At 36.8% G+C, this 17,521-nt stretch overlaps 1 protein-coding gene across 6 annotated transcripts in view; it reads left to right on the top strand.

The window, feature by feature from the left end:
* The window catches only part of DST (dystonin), a 424,928-nt gene that overhangs the window by 366,439 nt on the left and 40,968 nt on the right, over positions 1-17,521 (top strand). For all 6 annotated transcript variants that reach the window (XM_063097801.1, XM_063097800.1, XM_063097799.1 and 3 more), the window contains 9 exons: positions 248-466; positions 4,435-4,638; positions 5,887-6,118; positions 7,029-7,255; positions 8,652-8,774; positions 8,905-9,006; positions 11,408-11,509; positions 15,682-15,855; positions 16,199-16,354. In XM_063097801.1, coding sequence (XP_062953871.1) covers positions 248-466; positions 4,435-4,638; positions 5,887-6,118; positions 7,029-7,255; positions 8,652-8,774; positions 8,905-9,006; positions 11,408-11,509; positions 15,682-15,855; positions 16,199-16,354 — 1,539 coding nt within the window. The remainder of the gene's footprint in view (positions 1-247; positions 467-4,434; positions 4,639-5,886; positions 6,119-7,028; positions 7,256-8,651; positions 8,775-8,904; positions 9,007-11,407; positions 11,510-15,681; positions 15,856-16,198; positions 16,355-17,521) is intronic.

The raw sequence follows: 17,521 nt of genomic DNA, 5'->3' as shown, positions 1-17,521 counted from the left end.
TGTAAGAATTTTGCTTACTAGAAGAGCTCAGTGTCTTATCCATAAAAACTTGAGGCCCTTCTTTAATTTAAAATGAACTTTTATACTTAGAAACAATTAAAATCTGAATAGCTTTTATTTATCAAGTCATTTAACATACATCGGTTGGTTGCCTACAATGTACTAGGCAAACAGTGCTGGACAGAGCCTTCTGGAGTACATGTACTACTTGGCCAGATCCTTAAATACATTTTGTTTTATTTTCTAGAAAAAACTGGACAAGGTACTGAAGAACTATGATGCCATCTGCCAGATAAACTCAGAGAGGTATCTACAGCTAGAACGGGCACAGTCCCTAGTTAACCAGTTCTGGGAAACATATGAAGAACTTTGGCCATGGCTGACAGAAACACAAAGAATCATCTCTCAGCTTCCTGCCCCAGCCCTAGAATATGAGACTCTAAGACAACAGCAGGAAGAACATCGGGTAAGCTCGATGTGAAAGAGAATATTACATTCCCCATTATGTAAGAGAATTGTGATTTTTATGGTGTTTTTTAAAGCTGTTAGGCATCTTACATGATTAGGACATTTTGGTAATATTGTCTTCTGGTCTGCACTGTCTCCTTACCTCACCACTTAACTTTCTATCCAGGGTTACTCATGTGGATAGACTATGTTGTATATGTCATCAATTACATCATGAGTTTTATAGAATACTATGCAATATAAACTCCCATTTTAAAATGTTAGAAAACTAGGGCTGGCCCGTGGCTCACTCGGAAGAGTGTGGTGCTGATAACACCAATGCCATGGGTTCGGATCCTATATAGGGATGGTCGGTTCGCTCACTCGCTGAGTGTGGTGCTGACAACACCAAGCCAAGGGTTAAGATCCCCTTACCAGTCATCTTTAAAAAAAAAATAATAAAATAAAATAAAATAAAATGTTAGAAAACTAAGTTTTTGAACTGCTTTCAATTTACACACAATGAATTGCTTTCAATTTATATATGTTGACTAAGTTTTATACTTTATGTGTAGGGTTAGAGCCATCTCAAATGTAAATGAAGAGTAGAAATATATGAACGAGCCATTATACAGATAAGGCCATTGAGCTTAGGGAAAATGAACAATACAATAAATATGTCAAAATAGCAATGTCATGAGAGCTATGAAGAGGAAACATGCTGAAGTGTAAAGACAAATTGTTTCCCTTTTTTTTCACCTTATGTACATGGAACTCTTTGAAGTTCTTGCTCCTATAAGTGTAGATGAGTAAACCAGGGAGTATATTTACAGCTACAGTTGTATTATATTTTAAATGTATATGAAATGGCATTACAAAGCCCTCATTTCAGCAGTCACTTAATAATTAACGTGGCTTAAAGTTTTGCAAGAATGTGGGTGAGAGAGGGTTCCAGACTGTCAGAGAAAAATCTGTAGCTCTGGCTATTTATGGATTTGTGAACCTAGTTGTTCTCCTAGGTCTGTACAAGATGTAGCCTGCAACTTGTGTGTGTGTGTGTGTGTGTGTGTGTGTGTGTGTGTGTGTGTGTGTGTGTGTGTGTGTGTGTGTGTGAGAGAGAGAGAGAGAGAGAGAGAGAGACAGAGAGAGAGAGAGAGAGAGAAGTTTAACCCATTGTATATTATGTTACTGTTTGGAATAAGCAACGTATTTATTAATCTTATTTGTTTACTTTTTTAATGTATTGGCATTGAAGAATATCTCTAACTCTAAGGTATTTATGTAGAAGAGAGTTTTAGAGAACACTTTATTTAATGCAAAATGGAAATTTTATGGCATTCTATCTAAATCATTCAGCAGAAGAAAGACTTACAAACTACGTAGAATTGACTTTAATTTTAGCATAAACATTTATTTATGGCAGAAATCCTGATGCCTACTCACTGAAAGATTTTAAATATAAAATGTTTCATGGATTTCTTCTAATTACTATTAATTACTATTATTATTACTATTAATTACTCTGAGGTAATTTGAATAGCCGTGTTTCTAGCATAATATCAAATAGTATGGAAAGTCTCATTATTTAGCTTAAAATTTAAAAATGGGATTAATTTTCCTTTTTTTACATAATCTTTGAGCTCTCTAAACAAATTTATGATTGTTTGTACAAAGGGTAGTACAAAACTTTGTAGCCAAGTCTTCATATTGTTCAAAATTTTTAAAAGCTTTCCTATTTCAGAATATATGCAACTTTGTAGAGCGGCGTTTCTTCTCCAGCTCCACAACATCCCCTCCTTCAATTTGGGGGAAGATCTAGTTCATTGTAGCCAGGAATGAAAAATAGCTCCAAGGGCCATATTACCAAGTGATAGATATCTTAAAGTCATACTAAGTATCTCCTGCATGACTGGACTCCTATGACAGTATGTTGCCAAGAATCATTTTGTCACATATGAGGCACACACAATTTGTCACATATGAGGCAAAAGGCACCTTATCAAGCCCTATTGCCGTGGACACACATACCCAAGTAGGCATTTAGTAGGCAATCTCTTGCCTGTCATGGAACAGTCTGCAGTCTAAACAAGGCTCATCTCACTACTCTCCAAGCTAAATTGCCTCATAGTGATGCTGCCCTGATGAGATCTACCTAGACTTTAGGCAATTCAGCAAATCTCAGCAGAAATCTTTACATTTTACTTGAGAGTCTTTTGATAACTCAAAGTGTAAGCATTTTTTTTTCCAAGCCAGCTTTGTAGAATATCGAGACTAGAAAGTGTGTAACATCTACAGCTTTTCTTTTCAGTGAGATTGTATGTTAGCTGATTTATTACCATCACTACTTCCATTCTGTAAGCAGCATGAAGATAGGATCTAATTATATGACCAAAATAAGATAGCTTCCGCCTAGAACACCCAGGAGCTAGATTACAGGCATGGCCCTCCCATGTTCTTAAATACAGCATGTTAGATTAGAGCCCCCCCCGCAATTGAATTTGTGTTTATTTTGGCCTTTTCCAAAAGTGTTTTGAAGCAACCTACAGAGAAACTTCAAAAATAGCATATTACATTGGGGATAGTTCATGATGTTCCAGTTTCCTCAACAAGTTCTCAAAATAATTTATATGACTGATTTTAGTGGATACTTTCAATAAAAATCTAGGTTTGTGGCTTCCCTGGTGATTCTTCTTGTTGCATGACAGAAATTGAAAATTACAGGGAAAGATTGGTAGCTTATCTCTAGGCTGTTTTTCCTGAATTTAATTTCTCTCAGAGAAGCTTTTGTTAGGAGCTGGGTAACAAACAATTTGGAGATGTGAGAATACTTCAAAAAGTTCGTGGAAAAATAGAATTAAAAGATAATGAGAATCTTTCCATGAACCTTTTGAATTACCCTCATATTTATTTTGGTGAGGACAAGCAACTGCTGACAAGGGAAACTGCTCAATCACGTGGTACAAGTGGAAGGCTGCTCAGCACTGCATAGAGCCCAGCCTCAGAGAAACCTGCAGGCAAAGACAGATTTTTCTGTGGAAGTGGTTTTGGATTGGACCCATGAAAAACTGCTTAGTGGAGGTCCTGAGATCCATGCACTATAGACCTATTCCAGCTTTATTTAGGCTCCCAACATATCATCTCCATTAGAGGGAATGAGACCCCATTTGGATTCCACCCTCACTCATTAGTATAAATATTGTTGTATCTCTTGATTAGATAACAAAATTATGCAACATATTTATATGATACACATTTCCCTTAAATACACCTTACAAATAATCCTCAGTGTATAGCTGTGTGTTTGATAGACTGATTGCCCTTGCAACCTTTAACATTTTAAAATAACAAATGGAAACAGACTCATTCATATATATATATATATATGTCATATATATTATATCTGTAAAATAGATTCATATATATAATGTAATATGTATGTGTATACATTTATATTGGTTACATATATAAATGCAATGCCTTGTGGGCTTACATTACCTTAATGTCCCTTTATCTAGCTAGCTTCTTTCCATTCCCTTTTTTCTCCCCCCCATTCTTTCTACTATTTTTGTATATGTCCTGAGTATGCAGAAAGGAGTTATACCTTGATCATAGCTTGGTCTCTATAGGTTGGGGACATAGTGAGTTCAGAATCCCTTTGTGTAATATGACTCTTGACTAATGCTCTCGTCAAAATATGCTGTTTTGGGTTTGAAAGGCATGGTGAACTGGGATTCATTATTTAACCCAGTCAGCATTTTTGTGTGTGCACTTACAGGGGCTTTGGCATGACCAGACTGTTGTTTAATTACTGTGTCGGGGCTGTCTCTTCTTGGCAAAGGGTTGTATGAACCATCATGTGTTGAATGCCTAGTGATGGGGAGGACGTTTGTCTGGAGTTTCATGCCAGTTGGATGCATTGGGGGTGTAGACAGCTGTAATAAAGAGGTGTGACCTTGAGATACTGAGAAGCTATTTGGTTTGTTATAGCAACTGCGAGAGTTGATAGCCGAACACAAGCCTCATATAGATAAGATGAACAAAACTGGGCCACAGTTACTGGAGTTGAGCCCAGGGGAAGGCTTTTCTATCCAAGAGAAGTATGTGGCAGCTGACACTCTTTACAGTCAAATTAAAGAAGATGTCAAAAAGCGAGCTGTGGCACTGGATGAAGCCATCTCTCAATCGACTCAGGTAATTGTTTACACCAGAAATAGAATTGGGTTCTTCCAAACAGCAGAGCATGGAAGGGTGTTTTCCTGGATCTCCTGATTAAATTTCCACTGAAATTATTTCACTACATTATCTCTGAGTATTGATGTCTTTGTCTCTCCGAGGTGATATTTGCTTACGTCCAGCCTTTATATTTCTCTGCCTGTTTGCAGATTCAGTAAAAAATAATTTCCAATGACTAGAGAAACATACAGTTGTCATCATTGTCCAAATATTCAATTCAGCATCTATCCTGAGAGGAATATAATATTTGCCACTGGGAGAGATAAAAGAAAATGTAATTGTCATTATTAATATAACACTCCTAAGAAAGCAATAAGAAGAAAGACTGAATGATAGGCTGAATAAAAGGAAAAAAAAAAAAGTTGGAAATTGATGCTTTTTCTTTTTTGAAAATATCTTTTTTCAAGAAGTTTAATTTTAAACTTACCTGTGTATTTTTCATTTTCAAGGTTTGGTTTTTGTCATTAGATATATGATATTAGAGTGGCCCATTTTCCGTAATCCTGCTTGAAGGTTCGTTAACTTTGAGGATAGTGTAGAAGCTATGAATGAACAAGTTTTTGTAACTGCTTAATTGTCTATGGTACCTTTGCAAATATAACTTTAAAATTTTCACAAGCATCTGATTATGTGGTCGACCCTGAATTAGACATAAACTTCTGGTACAACACTGGGTATGTTTTGTTTTGTTTAACTTTTTAACATTTTTCCAGTTTAGGAAAAACACATCGTCAATCTAATCAAACTGTCCATAAATTTCACATTTAATAATATAACGTTTTAGTATACCAAAATAATCATTAAAAATGAAGAAATCAGTTTTGATATATGAACACCCAGCTGACTGAACTTAATTTTTAAAATTAATTTGAATTTTAACAAGGTGAAGCAAACAGGTAAAATAGATGCTTCTGCCAGGTAGTCCAATTACGTATTAACATATACCACTTCTTAATGAATATACTCAATTACTTATAAGATGCGAAGTCTGGTCTTCTAAGTCATATGATGTAGAGAGGTGCATACAGGTCATGATTTTAGCCATGTCTTCATTTACTAGCTGGGTGTACTCTTTGGTTGGATATGTTGACAAAAAGGTTAAGATTTAGTTCTTAATTGTGACATTTATAGGTGTTTTTAATTTAAATTTTATATTTAGTATTACAGCTCTTTTCCCCATAAATGATCCCCTTGTTTTACTGTTAGTTCCATGACAAGATTGACCAGATCCTTGAGAGTCTGGAACGCATTGTGGAGCGTTTGAAGCAGCCACCTTCCATCTCTGCTGAGGTTGAGAAGATCAAGGAGCAAATCAGTGAAAATAAGAATGTGTCAGTGGACATGGAAAAGCTACAACCATTGTATGAAACTCTTAAACAGAGGGGAGAGGAAATGATTGCCAGATCTGGGGGCACTGATAAAGACATATCTGCCAAAGGTAATGATGTTGGAAAGAAGAAACAATTGAACTTTAATTTTAAAACAGTTCTAAATTCTCATGCTGCTTACTGACAGTCCAATTGCATAACATAATGCCAGATCTTAGAAAGGTTTACAAATATGTGTGTAGGGTGGATGGGCTCTGTGCACCAATCCCTTGTTAATGTCTTCCTATGTTTGTAGCATCAATCAGTTGGATATAAAGTGCGCCATTATACAAAAACCAGGTGTTCTAAACTAGTTCAAAAACTAGGTCTTTTAAACTAGTTGGTCAAAGCATATGTTAATAAGGCCAGCCAGGGACTTTTTCTCATCATTACTGACTCCACTACCTTACCTTACATAGCAATACTTGATCCCGTAGCCACAGAAACGGCAACCACAGCCAGCCATCTTAGAGGGATGAGCTGGGAATCAGAAAGAAGAGTGTGTGCATAGGTCAGTGGTCTGCATAAAAAAGTGGAAATTCATGATAAGGGTACTCTAGAAACAAGTCCAAAATATATTTCTTACATTGTTGTATTCCTGGGACTGTGCAGATAACTTTTCTTGATTTGGAGAGCATAAAGAATATACTTAGGTAGTTATCTCCCTTTCTTAGGGATTAAGCCTTGGTGAACTTGAAACTTGGCAAGATTGGGTTTACTCTGAGCTCACTTAGCTTTGAGCATCTGCTTTTGTCAGGAAGAGCCTTGTCTCAGCAGGAGCAGGAGACCCATAAATCTTGCACAGTCTAGGATAGGCTTTTGGGCCCACTGACACCCACTAGACTGGAGTCAACCAAAATTTGGTCCGGTTTTAGAAACTTAGCAAATTGAATCCCTACTTTCTGTGTGAACTAAAATATTCTGTTTTATTGCTTAAATGGGGCTAACCAAGTGCCTTGTTGATACTGATTTGCTCCATAGCTATTCAGGATAAGCTTGACCAAATGGTCTTCATTTGGGAGAACATACACACACTGGTAGAAGAAAGAGAAACCAAACTACTGGATGTAATGGAACTAGCAGAAAAGTTCTGGTGCGATCACATGTCTTTGGTAGTTACCACTAAAGATACTCAAGATTTCATCAGAGACCTTGAGGATCCTGGAATTGATCCCTCGGTGGTAAAACAACAGCAAGAAGCAGCAGAGGTAAGCAGAAAATCTTATTTAAGTTAAAAAAAATAAGTTGTGGTACAATGAAACCTGGATCCCTTTGGTAAATATTAGGAATTATTCTGTTAAAATTTATATTTGGTTTTGAAAGTGGAATGCATAGTGCTGTGGTAGGAAATAGAGTACACCCACAATTTCACTTGGAGACTGTACATTAAACTAATACATTAAAACAATTTTTCTCCATCCCCACTGCTTCTGCCTTATTTCAGGGCCTCATTATCTCTTTATTTGGCTTCCAAAGCAATCAAAAGTGCATAGTTTCTTTCCTTGCCAGCCCTCCAGCCTTGATGCCGATCATCTCTCTAGATCAGCTCTTGTATTGTGTTGCTGCTTAAACCCCCTCAGCTTCATCCACTGCCTGCTGGATAAAGTCCAGACTCCCTAGAACAGGTCTATGTTTCCAAAGCCATTTTTCCAAATGCTCCTTTACCAAGCTCCTTCTCATCCAGTAGTTAGAAAGTGGCTTTCCCCAAAACTGATTTGCTCTTTCTGGCATCTGTACCTTTGCACATTTTATTTCTTCACCCTAGAATGTTCTCTCTGCCACTCTTGTGGCAAATTCCACTCCAACTTCAAGGTTCTGTTGGGTTATTACCCCCCATGTAAAATCCTTTCTTGCATTCTCAGCAGAGTTAGTCCATCTGTGTTTTTATAATACTTTCCTCGTGCAAAGGACTCTACACGAATATGACTTACTGTTGTTTATGCCTCTGCCTTTCCTACCGGACCATGGGCCCCTAGAGCAGAATAGCTGTATCTGTCTTTCTCTGTATCCCCTGTGCCTAGTTTAGGGCTTGGTTCATGCTTATTAAATGTTTGCTGAACGAATAAATATGTTTAACCAAGAAGATGAGAGCAAAGGTAGGATACCACATTTCTGTTGTAGTGTTTTTGTAGTTTACAGGTCCTAGGGTAATGACATAAAATGTAAATCCAAAGCTAGATTATCCTTAATCAACTAACAAATAATTAATTAGTGTAAAGTCTTTGTACTTATATTTTACTTATGTCTATTTTAAATATATATTGCCAAACCAGTTGGTTTGGAAAACAAACTTTTTCTATGCTTTATTGTTGATATTTTGTTCTGTTATTTGTTACAGTATGTCTTAATTATTTATTATTTCTTAAATACTGTCTTTATAAAAAACATTTGGCATTTGTTGCTCAGAGTGCTGTTTTTCCTTTAAAATATTTCCTCTGTTCATTCTTCTTGAAAAAATTTATTGCAAAAACTTAGAAAGAAGAAAATACAAATGATCATAATCCTACCTCCTAGGAATAACTACCATTAGTATCTTCGAGTACATCTTTTTAGTTTCAATGTGGTTTTTTTAAAAATTCTAAGGCTGTCATTTTCTTATTCTAGGCCATAAGGGAAGAAATAGATGGACTACAGGAGGAGCTGGATATCGTTATTAACCTGGGTTCTGAACTCATTGCTGCATGTGGGGAACCCGATAAACCCATTGTCAAGAAGAGTATCGATGAGGTACAGCTGGCTTCTCTTCTACTCTTACCTGCATGTTTTGAAAAAAATTTAGTTAAATAAAATATACTTGTTAAAAGTAGCTGAAAATTTAAAGTACAACACTGAAAGAGTTTGAACATTTATATTATAGTTGAATTCAGCATGGGATTCTCTAAATAAAGCTTGGAAAGACCGGATTGAGAAACTTGAGGAGGCGATGCGGGCTGCGGTTCAGTACCAGGATGGACTGCAGGTGAGGGGGTCACAGTGTGTCTGCTGGCCATAGCTGGAAGGAGGAATTGGACTCATTGATGTCTACAAATTTACACCTGGACGCTGCCCCAAGACTGCAAGTGTGTATGCAGTTGTAGGCAGACCTGTTCCTGCGATTGCCCTGGGTATTTCAATTCATGTTTTATCTTTCAGAAGACCTTTCAGATACGTGTAGATTTATATACACATCTAAAAGCATTTTCATACATACATTCAGTGAAATTTGCTTTGCAAAGAAATATATTAATGTTTCTTTCTTAAGTGAAAGTAAATGTTCCCACACAGTATTTTTCATAAATGGCTCAGTACCAGACAGTGAAATGGAACTGAATCTGAATTCTGTTCTCAAGTTGAGTGGGATAAGATGAAAGGAGTAAACACTATCTAAAAATATCGCCAAGTTTAACGAAAGTCAGAAGTAAAGAAATTTGAATTGAAGCCCGTGTTCTCCATGCACTAAAATAGATTTTTATTTTATTAGGTCATAATCTGGGATATAAAAAGTGTTTTCTTCTTTTTTATACATATAATTTCATTTAATAGTTGTTTTTCACATCTCTTAAGGGTCCTCATTCAGTTCATTAACCATTTATAGGTTGTTTTATTTAATATTAAAAATTCTCTTGTTAGTTGAGGCCAACTCAGGGTTATTTCTCTTCCTACCTTCCTTCGCTTTGTTCCATTTCCTAACAGGCTGGAGTTTAATCTTTCATCCCTCTTACCGTATGGAAAAAGCCTTTCAAAGTATTTCCATACACTATGTGAATATTATTTTTAAAGCTCAGATGAGAACATCTTTTCCTTTTTCATTATGCCTCTCCATTTCTATATTTGTAAAACTAAATGTCACAAGCCAGGCTTTATGCCAGCTGAAAGGTTTTTTGAACTTTGGAAATATATGAAAAAATTCATTGTAAATAACACATTATTGTAACTCCTCCTCCCCTTTTTTTAACCAAAGTGATTATTTATTGGTTAGGTATCAATGGCCAGTAACTAAATTGTGCTTCATCCCTCTGGCTGTGAGGCCAGGTCATGATTTTCACATACCTTTTCCAAGTCATTAAGTTGCACTCTCTTCAGTGGCTGGAGATGGCACTGCCACCACATGCAGCCATGTTGGAGGTCACAGGCAAGACACCATGATTTATGCAGACTCATCACCATTACTGTAAAAACAAGGCCCGTCATAGGTCTTGTTGGTTGTGTGTTAGTAGCATCACCTGCGGTAACCAAGGGCAGCTGACTTATTACCTAGCTCTGGCTAGCTATTACCAGATGTTGAAAGCTCCAGATGCCCCAGAGGTTTCAAGGTTTGATGGTAAAGTATAATATATTTTATTTCCCAAGCTCTTAATTAGAGTCAATTAATGATAACTTAAAAATATTAGATATTTTCCAAGATTTTCCCCCCTACTATATGGTCTGACAACTTTTTTAAAGTACAAAACAGTTTTGTTATGTATTCAGTACCTGAAAAAAATATGATTTGAGCCTTTTTAGAATATTTATATTGCCTAAAAAGAATAGGTAAAGTAGGAGATTCTGAAGCCTGTGTTACAATTCACAATAATGGTTTTAATGCTAATCATTTATATGTGCAGGATTTTAATGCTAATCTAAATAATATATAAGAGTTTGGTTGAGCCACCTATTTTGCTCTAGTGCTAAACAATAAAATTATTGCTTATTTGAACAAACAGGTAAGTTTGAATCTTTTTCTTTCAATGTATTTACATAGGTCGCCTTTTAAGTGGATGTAATAAAATAGAGAATTTTATTTCCTGTGATTGAATTTACAAAAAATTTTTCAAATGAACTTTGTCTGGAAGTTCGGTTCTTTTTTTTTTTTTTTTAAGATCATATTCAGTGTTTTTTAAAAAATTTTATTGAATAAAAATGAAAGAATAAGCATTTCTTAAGCAGAGATTTTACTTTTAAATAAGTAGCACAAATATTTGTGGGATTATGAAATAAGTAAGCACACACACAGTGAATTTACTTAAAAAAATATATATCTCTTCATAATAGTTAAGTAGTAGAAAGAAATTTTACATTGACATTTATTCATATACTATATATAAATATATAATATATTGTTAAAGTGGTAAACTGATTTTTTCATTAATCCTGAAAGTTCTTTTTTCTTTTGCAAACTTGCATGCAGATTTGGAAGCTACATCTATTTCATATTTGGGACAACTGTTTCAGTATATTGCTGCTTTTACTTACTTAGGTTGACCATCTTAATTTTTTTATAAAGTAGACTAAATCCATAATATCTTTGTAGATTTATCATTGTACTTTTTCATAACACTTGAGATGTTGTAGCAATTACAAATGTGCTATTATAACAACACATGGAGTAATGTGTCTTTCAGGCAATATTCGATTGGGTAGATATCGCAGGTGGTAAATTAGCTTCTATGTCTCCAGTCGGAACAGATCTTGAAACTGTAAAGCAGCAGATTGAAGAGCTAAAGGTATGTGTGGGGGCTAACGAATTTATCAAAGACTTCCTTACATTTTTAAGTTCTTGGTTCATGGGATTTTTTTTACACAAATTTATTTATTTTACAGTAATTGAGATATTACAATTTGATTATAAAACTACTTTAATATATATAGTGCCTGCACATAGTAAGCAGTATATAAGTGCTCACTAAATAAAGGTAATAAAATACTAGTTGTTTTCTTTTTATTAAATTAGTACCTGTTTATTATAGAAAAATCAGAAAATGCAAATAAGCAAACAGGAGAAAAGTTTTTTGAAGTCAGCCAGAATGATGTTATGTACCTAGGGACAGCCATTCTTAACATTTGATTTATAGTCTTTCAGATATACCTATTTTGGAACAGGATGGGTGAGGAGAGAGAGAGAGAGAGAGAGAGAGAGAGAGAGAGTGTGTGTGTGTGTGTGTGTGTGTGTGGAAAGAGACACACTTAGATCATACTGTAAGGATTTTTATAACTTGCTTTTATTATTCAGTAATGTATTATTGTCAATAGACATACAGCAACATTTTTATATTTTCAGTGTGTTCTAAGTAATTCATTTAGTCTATCAGGCTAAAGACATATCCATGTTATAATTGTGTTTCCCAAAATATTCGTTTTGTAAATGTTTGTTGTTTTCCATCACTTTCCTCTGTAATTTTTGCATTTGTGGTTCATGAACTCCAGACATGAAAGTGGCTAGTATCTTTCTTCTTTGAAATCCTATGTGCCAATCATCAGAATGGGATCAGCTATTTCCATCCTAATTTTAGGTCTCCATCTACTAGATTCTAATGTAAAATTTTAAAATTATAGCATTTAATCTTTAAATGTGACATAGAATATTTCATTTAGAAACACTTTTCTTTTTGGTAATTTTACTGTTACTGTCATTAGATTGAGTTTTTGTCTGTTTTTACTTTATCTGGTCATGTTGTAAACACCTGATATGCTTTATGTACAATTACATAAAGCATGTGGAGGAGAATTTATTTTGGATACTCAGTGGTTTTCATGTAGCAGCCTGGTTAGAAGTGCTCACTCTGAAATCAGATTTTCTGAGTTTAGGTTCTAGTTCATTCACTTACTAGCCAAATGACCTTGAGAAAGTTATCTGTCTGTCTTACTTCTGTGTCCTCAGTGTAAACTGAGGATAAAATTTTTCTTGTAAGTTCCTTGGAGTTACTTGAATGTAGCAATTGCTCGCTCTTAGTTATTTTTTAAGTATTATTTTCATATTTTTGAAAAAAAATTAAGAAAATGCTTAGCCATTAATTATTTACTATTACATATTGGAATAAGTATTTTATGAAGGGACAGTTTTCTGTTACAAGCAGCCATTTGCTAACCTTTTGGTTGGCAAAGCCAAGGTTATTAAATATATGACAGTGCCTTAGAAAGCACCAGGAGAGAGAATAATGTTATTCTATGTCAGCATTGGATAAAGCATAGGAATAACTAAATATTAATGAACACAGCACAGCCACAGAAAACAAAATCATCAGGGGGATGCAAGATATGTGTATGTTTTAGAGCAGGAAATATTAACTTGAGTTTCTTAAGACATTTTTCCTGGCTTTTATATATGTCTATATATTTTATTATATTCTTTTCTATAATTTCTCTTTTTTAAAATTTATTTATTTAATTTATTGAATCAAAATCGATTATACATATTTTGGGGGTTGAACATTGAGATATGTTGGTTAAATCAATATTACTAGCATATATGTTGTTACAAATGGTAATTATTCTTTATGCCCCTTGTCCAATCTCTCCCACTCCCCCTCCCCCCTCTAATTGCCCTAGATTTCTTCTCTCCTTCTGAAAGAATAATGATTATTCTGTTAATTTGTTGCCTAGATGATCTGCCCAATGCTGAGAGATGTGGTCAGGTCCCCCAATATTATCATAGAGCAGATACTTCTTCTGTCACTCTAAAATGGGTTTTGTGGAAAAAGACATCCTCTTCTTTTCTTTGTCTCTGCTGGTGACTCTTCTTGTGTGAATGCACTCCCGTGGTTGGCAGACCATCTGTGTGGTGGCTGTGGCGTCTGGCCACTTTTGAAGCAACCATGGTTATTGTGGTGGCTGTATTGGGTCACCCACGTGGAGGTGCTGTTTTTGGTATGCTCCTTGGCACTGGCCGTATGCCTGGCTGTGGGTGTGTTTGGGCCCCTTCTCCATGTCTCAGGTCTCCGGGCGAGACCCAAGGAGCTGGCTTGGTGTGCCTGGTTGAGGGAGGGTGGTCTGGTCCCCTTCTCTATGCTCTAGGTCTCTGGGCAGGCCCCAAGGTGCTGGCGCCATGTTCCTAGTTGTGGGAGAAGGGTCTGGTCCCCTTCTCCATGCCTTGGGTACCCACGTGGGCCCTGAGGTATGGGCGTTTTGTGCCTGATGTGGGAGGAGGGTCTGGTCCCCGGCTCCATACCTCAGGTCACTGGGCCGGACCTGAGGCACTGGCTTGGTGTGCCTGGTTGTGGGAGAGAGGTCCAGTCCCCTTCTCCATGTCTCAGGTCCCCAGGTGGGCCCCAAGGCACTGGCGCAATGTGTCTGGTTGTGGGAGAGAGGTCCAGTTGCCTTCTGCATGCCTCTGGACCAGGTGGGCCCCGAGGTGCTGGCATGGTGTGCCTGGTTGTGGGAGGAGGGTCCGGTTCCTGGCTCCATGCCTCAAGTCACTGAGCGGGCCCTGAGGCACTGGTGCAGTGTTCCTGGTTGTGGGAGAGAGGTCCATACCCCTTCTCTATGCCTCAGGTCCCCTGGCAGGGCCTGAGGCACTGGTATGGTGTGCCTGGTTGTGAGAGAGAGGTCCGGTCCCCTTCTCCATGCCGTGGGTCCCTGGGCAGGCCCCAAGGTTGCTAGTGCGGTGTGCCTGGTTGTGGGAGAGAGGTCTGGTCCCCTTCTCCATGCCTCGGGTCACTGAGTCACTGAGCAGGCCCCAAGGTGCTGGTGGTGTGCCTGGGCCGGAACTAATTTTTTGTCCTTTGCTTCTAACACGGGGGAACTTCCTGTGTGAACCAGTACTTGAGCTATGTTGTTTAGATGAACTGCTACTTTGCTGCTGTTTTCCTAGGGAGGGCTTTTTGTGCAGCTCAGGGTTTAATGGTTGACCTTATAGGTACTTCCGGCTCTCCAGAGACCTGGTGGATCTGAGTTTTGTAGAATCTCTGATCTGGGCCTGAGTTTTTTCATCAAACTGCACCCCGTGCAATTCTGCATTCCTGACCATTCTCTTCTGAGTGGTCTTGTGCTGATTGGGGGGCAGGTTGGCTGTCCTTGCTGTGTCCCAGTGTTCTCCCAGTGTTCCCATCTCGCCCACCGCCCATGCTCCAAACACTTCCCATGGGATGGGCCCTGCGCTTGCCCTTTGCAATGACTCACAAAAGAAAGCCACTCAGAGGCCAGTGAGTCATTCTTTTTTCAGCTGTTCTGGTTCCTCACTCCTGCATGGATCCATAGGAACCCTATTAGTGGTCTTGCTGTCCTGGGAGCCACTAAGGCCCTCTTCTCTCCTGCTGCCTCCAAGTAACTCCATCTGAAGGGCACAGCTGTGGCTTCTGCTGGCTCCTGCTCCATGTGCTCATCAGCTCCAGCCTTAAAATAGCCACGGCCCGAAATGCTCAGAGCAGCTTTTCCTTTCTCTCATCGTAGTTTCTCCCACCTTCATGAACTCCGTAGGTCTCTGCTCCTCTTCCCCTGAGCTCCAGCGGCCCCGGCTTGGCTGATGTTTCATTTTTATAGTTGTAAATTTGGTTGAGTTGTGGGAGAGAGTGATGCTGGGGACCGTCTATTCCACCATCTTGACCAGAACACCCCCTTCTTTTCTATAATTTCAAAACTCATTTTTGGAACGTACATAATAGATATTGGAATAAGTTCAGCCTTGGAATTTGTTAATTCTTTATTGTAGAGAACAAAAATAAAATATCAAAATTATAAATAGGAACATCTTTCCATCAGAAAACATTGAGTAAAAGAGAGATTTCCCTTATTTTTTAGTCTGTAAGTCTTTCATTGATAAGCACCATGTTAGATTTATATTCCTCTTTACCTCTCCTCAGTAACAAGTGTAAATTAGAATAAAGATCTAAGCCATAGAATTCTTTTAAGAGGTATTGATTGTTAAAATATTTTCCTTGTGTATCTTTTTTTAAACAAATAGCAATTTAAGTCGGAGGCCTATCAACAACAGATAGAAATGGAAAGATTGAACCATCAAGCAGAGCTTTTGCTGAAGAAAGTAACAGAAGAGAGCGACAAACACACTGTTCAAGACCCATTAATGGAACTGAAATTGATATGGGATAGCCTGGATGAGCGAATTATCAACAGACAGGTAAGTACCAAGACTTCTGTTAAGAAGTTATACATTTTCAATTTCAGATATTAATGTAAACTAAATATTAAACATAAAATTAGGTGATTCTGTACATAAACTTTTGAAGCCTCCAAATTGTCGTATTTCATTAGAACTCTTCCTGCTTCTCATGTGCCATTTTTTAACCACAAAGAGCATCAGACTTAAAATGTAGAAGGATATGATGATTAGGCTTGATTGGTTATGCTTATGGATTTATACAGTGTGAAATAATTGATTATTTGACCTGGTTTTATAAATGTATGCCGTTCACAACATTGAATTCATAAATGGATTGTCTTCCTCTCCACTCTTTCTGTAGCATAAGCTGGAAGGTGCTCTGCTAGCACTGGGTCAGTTCCAGCATGCTCTGGATGAGCTCTTGGCATGGCTGACACACACAGAGGGGTTGCTAGGTGAACAGAAACCTGTTGGAGGAGACCCTAAAGCCATTGAAATTGAACTTGCCAAGCATCACGTACGTAGCTGTTATTGCATATTATGTTTCTTCTCTATGGATTTCTAGTGTCATCATATTTTTTTCAGTATGTGTCTTTTTTATGCATCTTTATTGTTTATGGTTTTAACACAAGTTCATATTGGACATTTATAACTAAAGGTTAAACTACTTAAAACACACTTCTTAAAAGATCATAATCAAAATATTTTTCTCTTTGTTTAAGGCAATTATTATCAGACACCGCAAGTGCAGGAAATTTGTGGCTAAATTTTATTAGGGTTGCATGGCAAATACTAAAGATTTAAATCCTTAATTATACTTGTTATGGTTAGTTAACTTAGACTGTGTTTAAAAGTTGTTGGGCATAGCCTCAAAATGTTGTTGTTCCACCACAGGTTTTGTGTGTGTTTTTCCTCTGGTCATTTCTCCAAATCTCTCTCACTTGCAGCTTGTTTGGCATATCTAACATAATTCTGTCTGTTCATCTCTCTTGTTGGGGTTTGTCCTTTTGTCTCTGTGTCACTTTTATTTTTGACTGGCTTTTTGTGTCTTCTCTTTTTTTCCTGCATTCGTTTTTTAAAATATTTATTATGTGTAAAAGAGTTTTATGTCTTGCACTTGATTTAAAACTTATAAATTTAAAGTTTTTATCTTAAGAGATATATGCAAAGCAGTTTTATGTCATTGTCACCTTCGTGACATTTGATGACAATTCTTAATAGATCATTCCCTATTCCTTAAGTCATTAGACTTAATGAATGAAAGGTTCTGCACAGTAAAGTTTATATTTTTATATTCAACTATCTTTCATAGACTTTAATATTCACATTAATAGTGGTATCTTCAAAGTCCTAAATCCTAACCTTAAATAAATGTTCCTAGATTATCAAATACAAAACGTTTATTTTATATGTTTATTAACATTCTTAAAATAAAAGGTAGGTTTTTAGCACTTTAAGATCATGATATATAGTTTTTGATTATTGTTTCAGTTCTTCTTTCATACTTTTCTGCACAGTAATAGTTTCCTAATTTAAACTTTTCTTCCTCTTTTATCTGGTTCTGTCTACATTGATAGTCATTGCTCAGCTGTATTTGATTAAGCAGTTAAGATTTATTTTGCATAATTAGTGTCTGTATAGAAGCCTGCTTCATTATTTAATGGATACTTTATACCTTTGCTTT

Source organism: Cynocephalus volans, chromosome 5 (genome assembly GCF_027409185.1).
Source record: "Cynocephalus volans isolate mCynVol1 chromosome 5, mCynVol1.pri, whole genome shotgun sequence".
Classification (NCBI taxonomy): Eukaryota; Metazoa; Chordata; class Mammalia; order Dermoptera; family Cynocephalidae; genus Cynocephalus; species Cynocephalus volans.
Note: the sequence above shows the minus strand (reverse complement) of the source record. Positions and strands in the feature narration are given on the sequence as shown.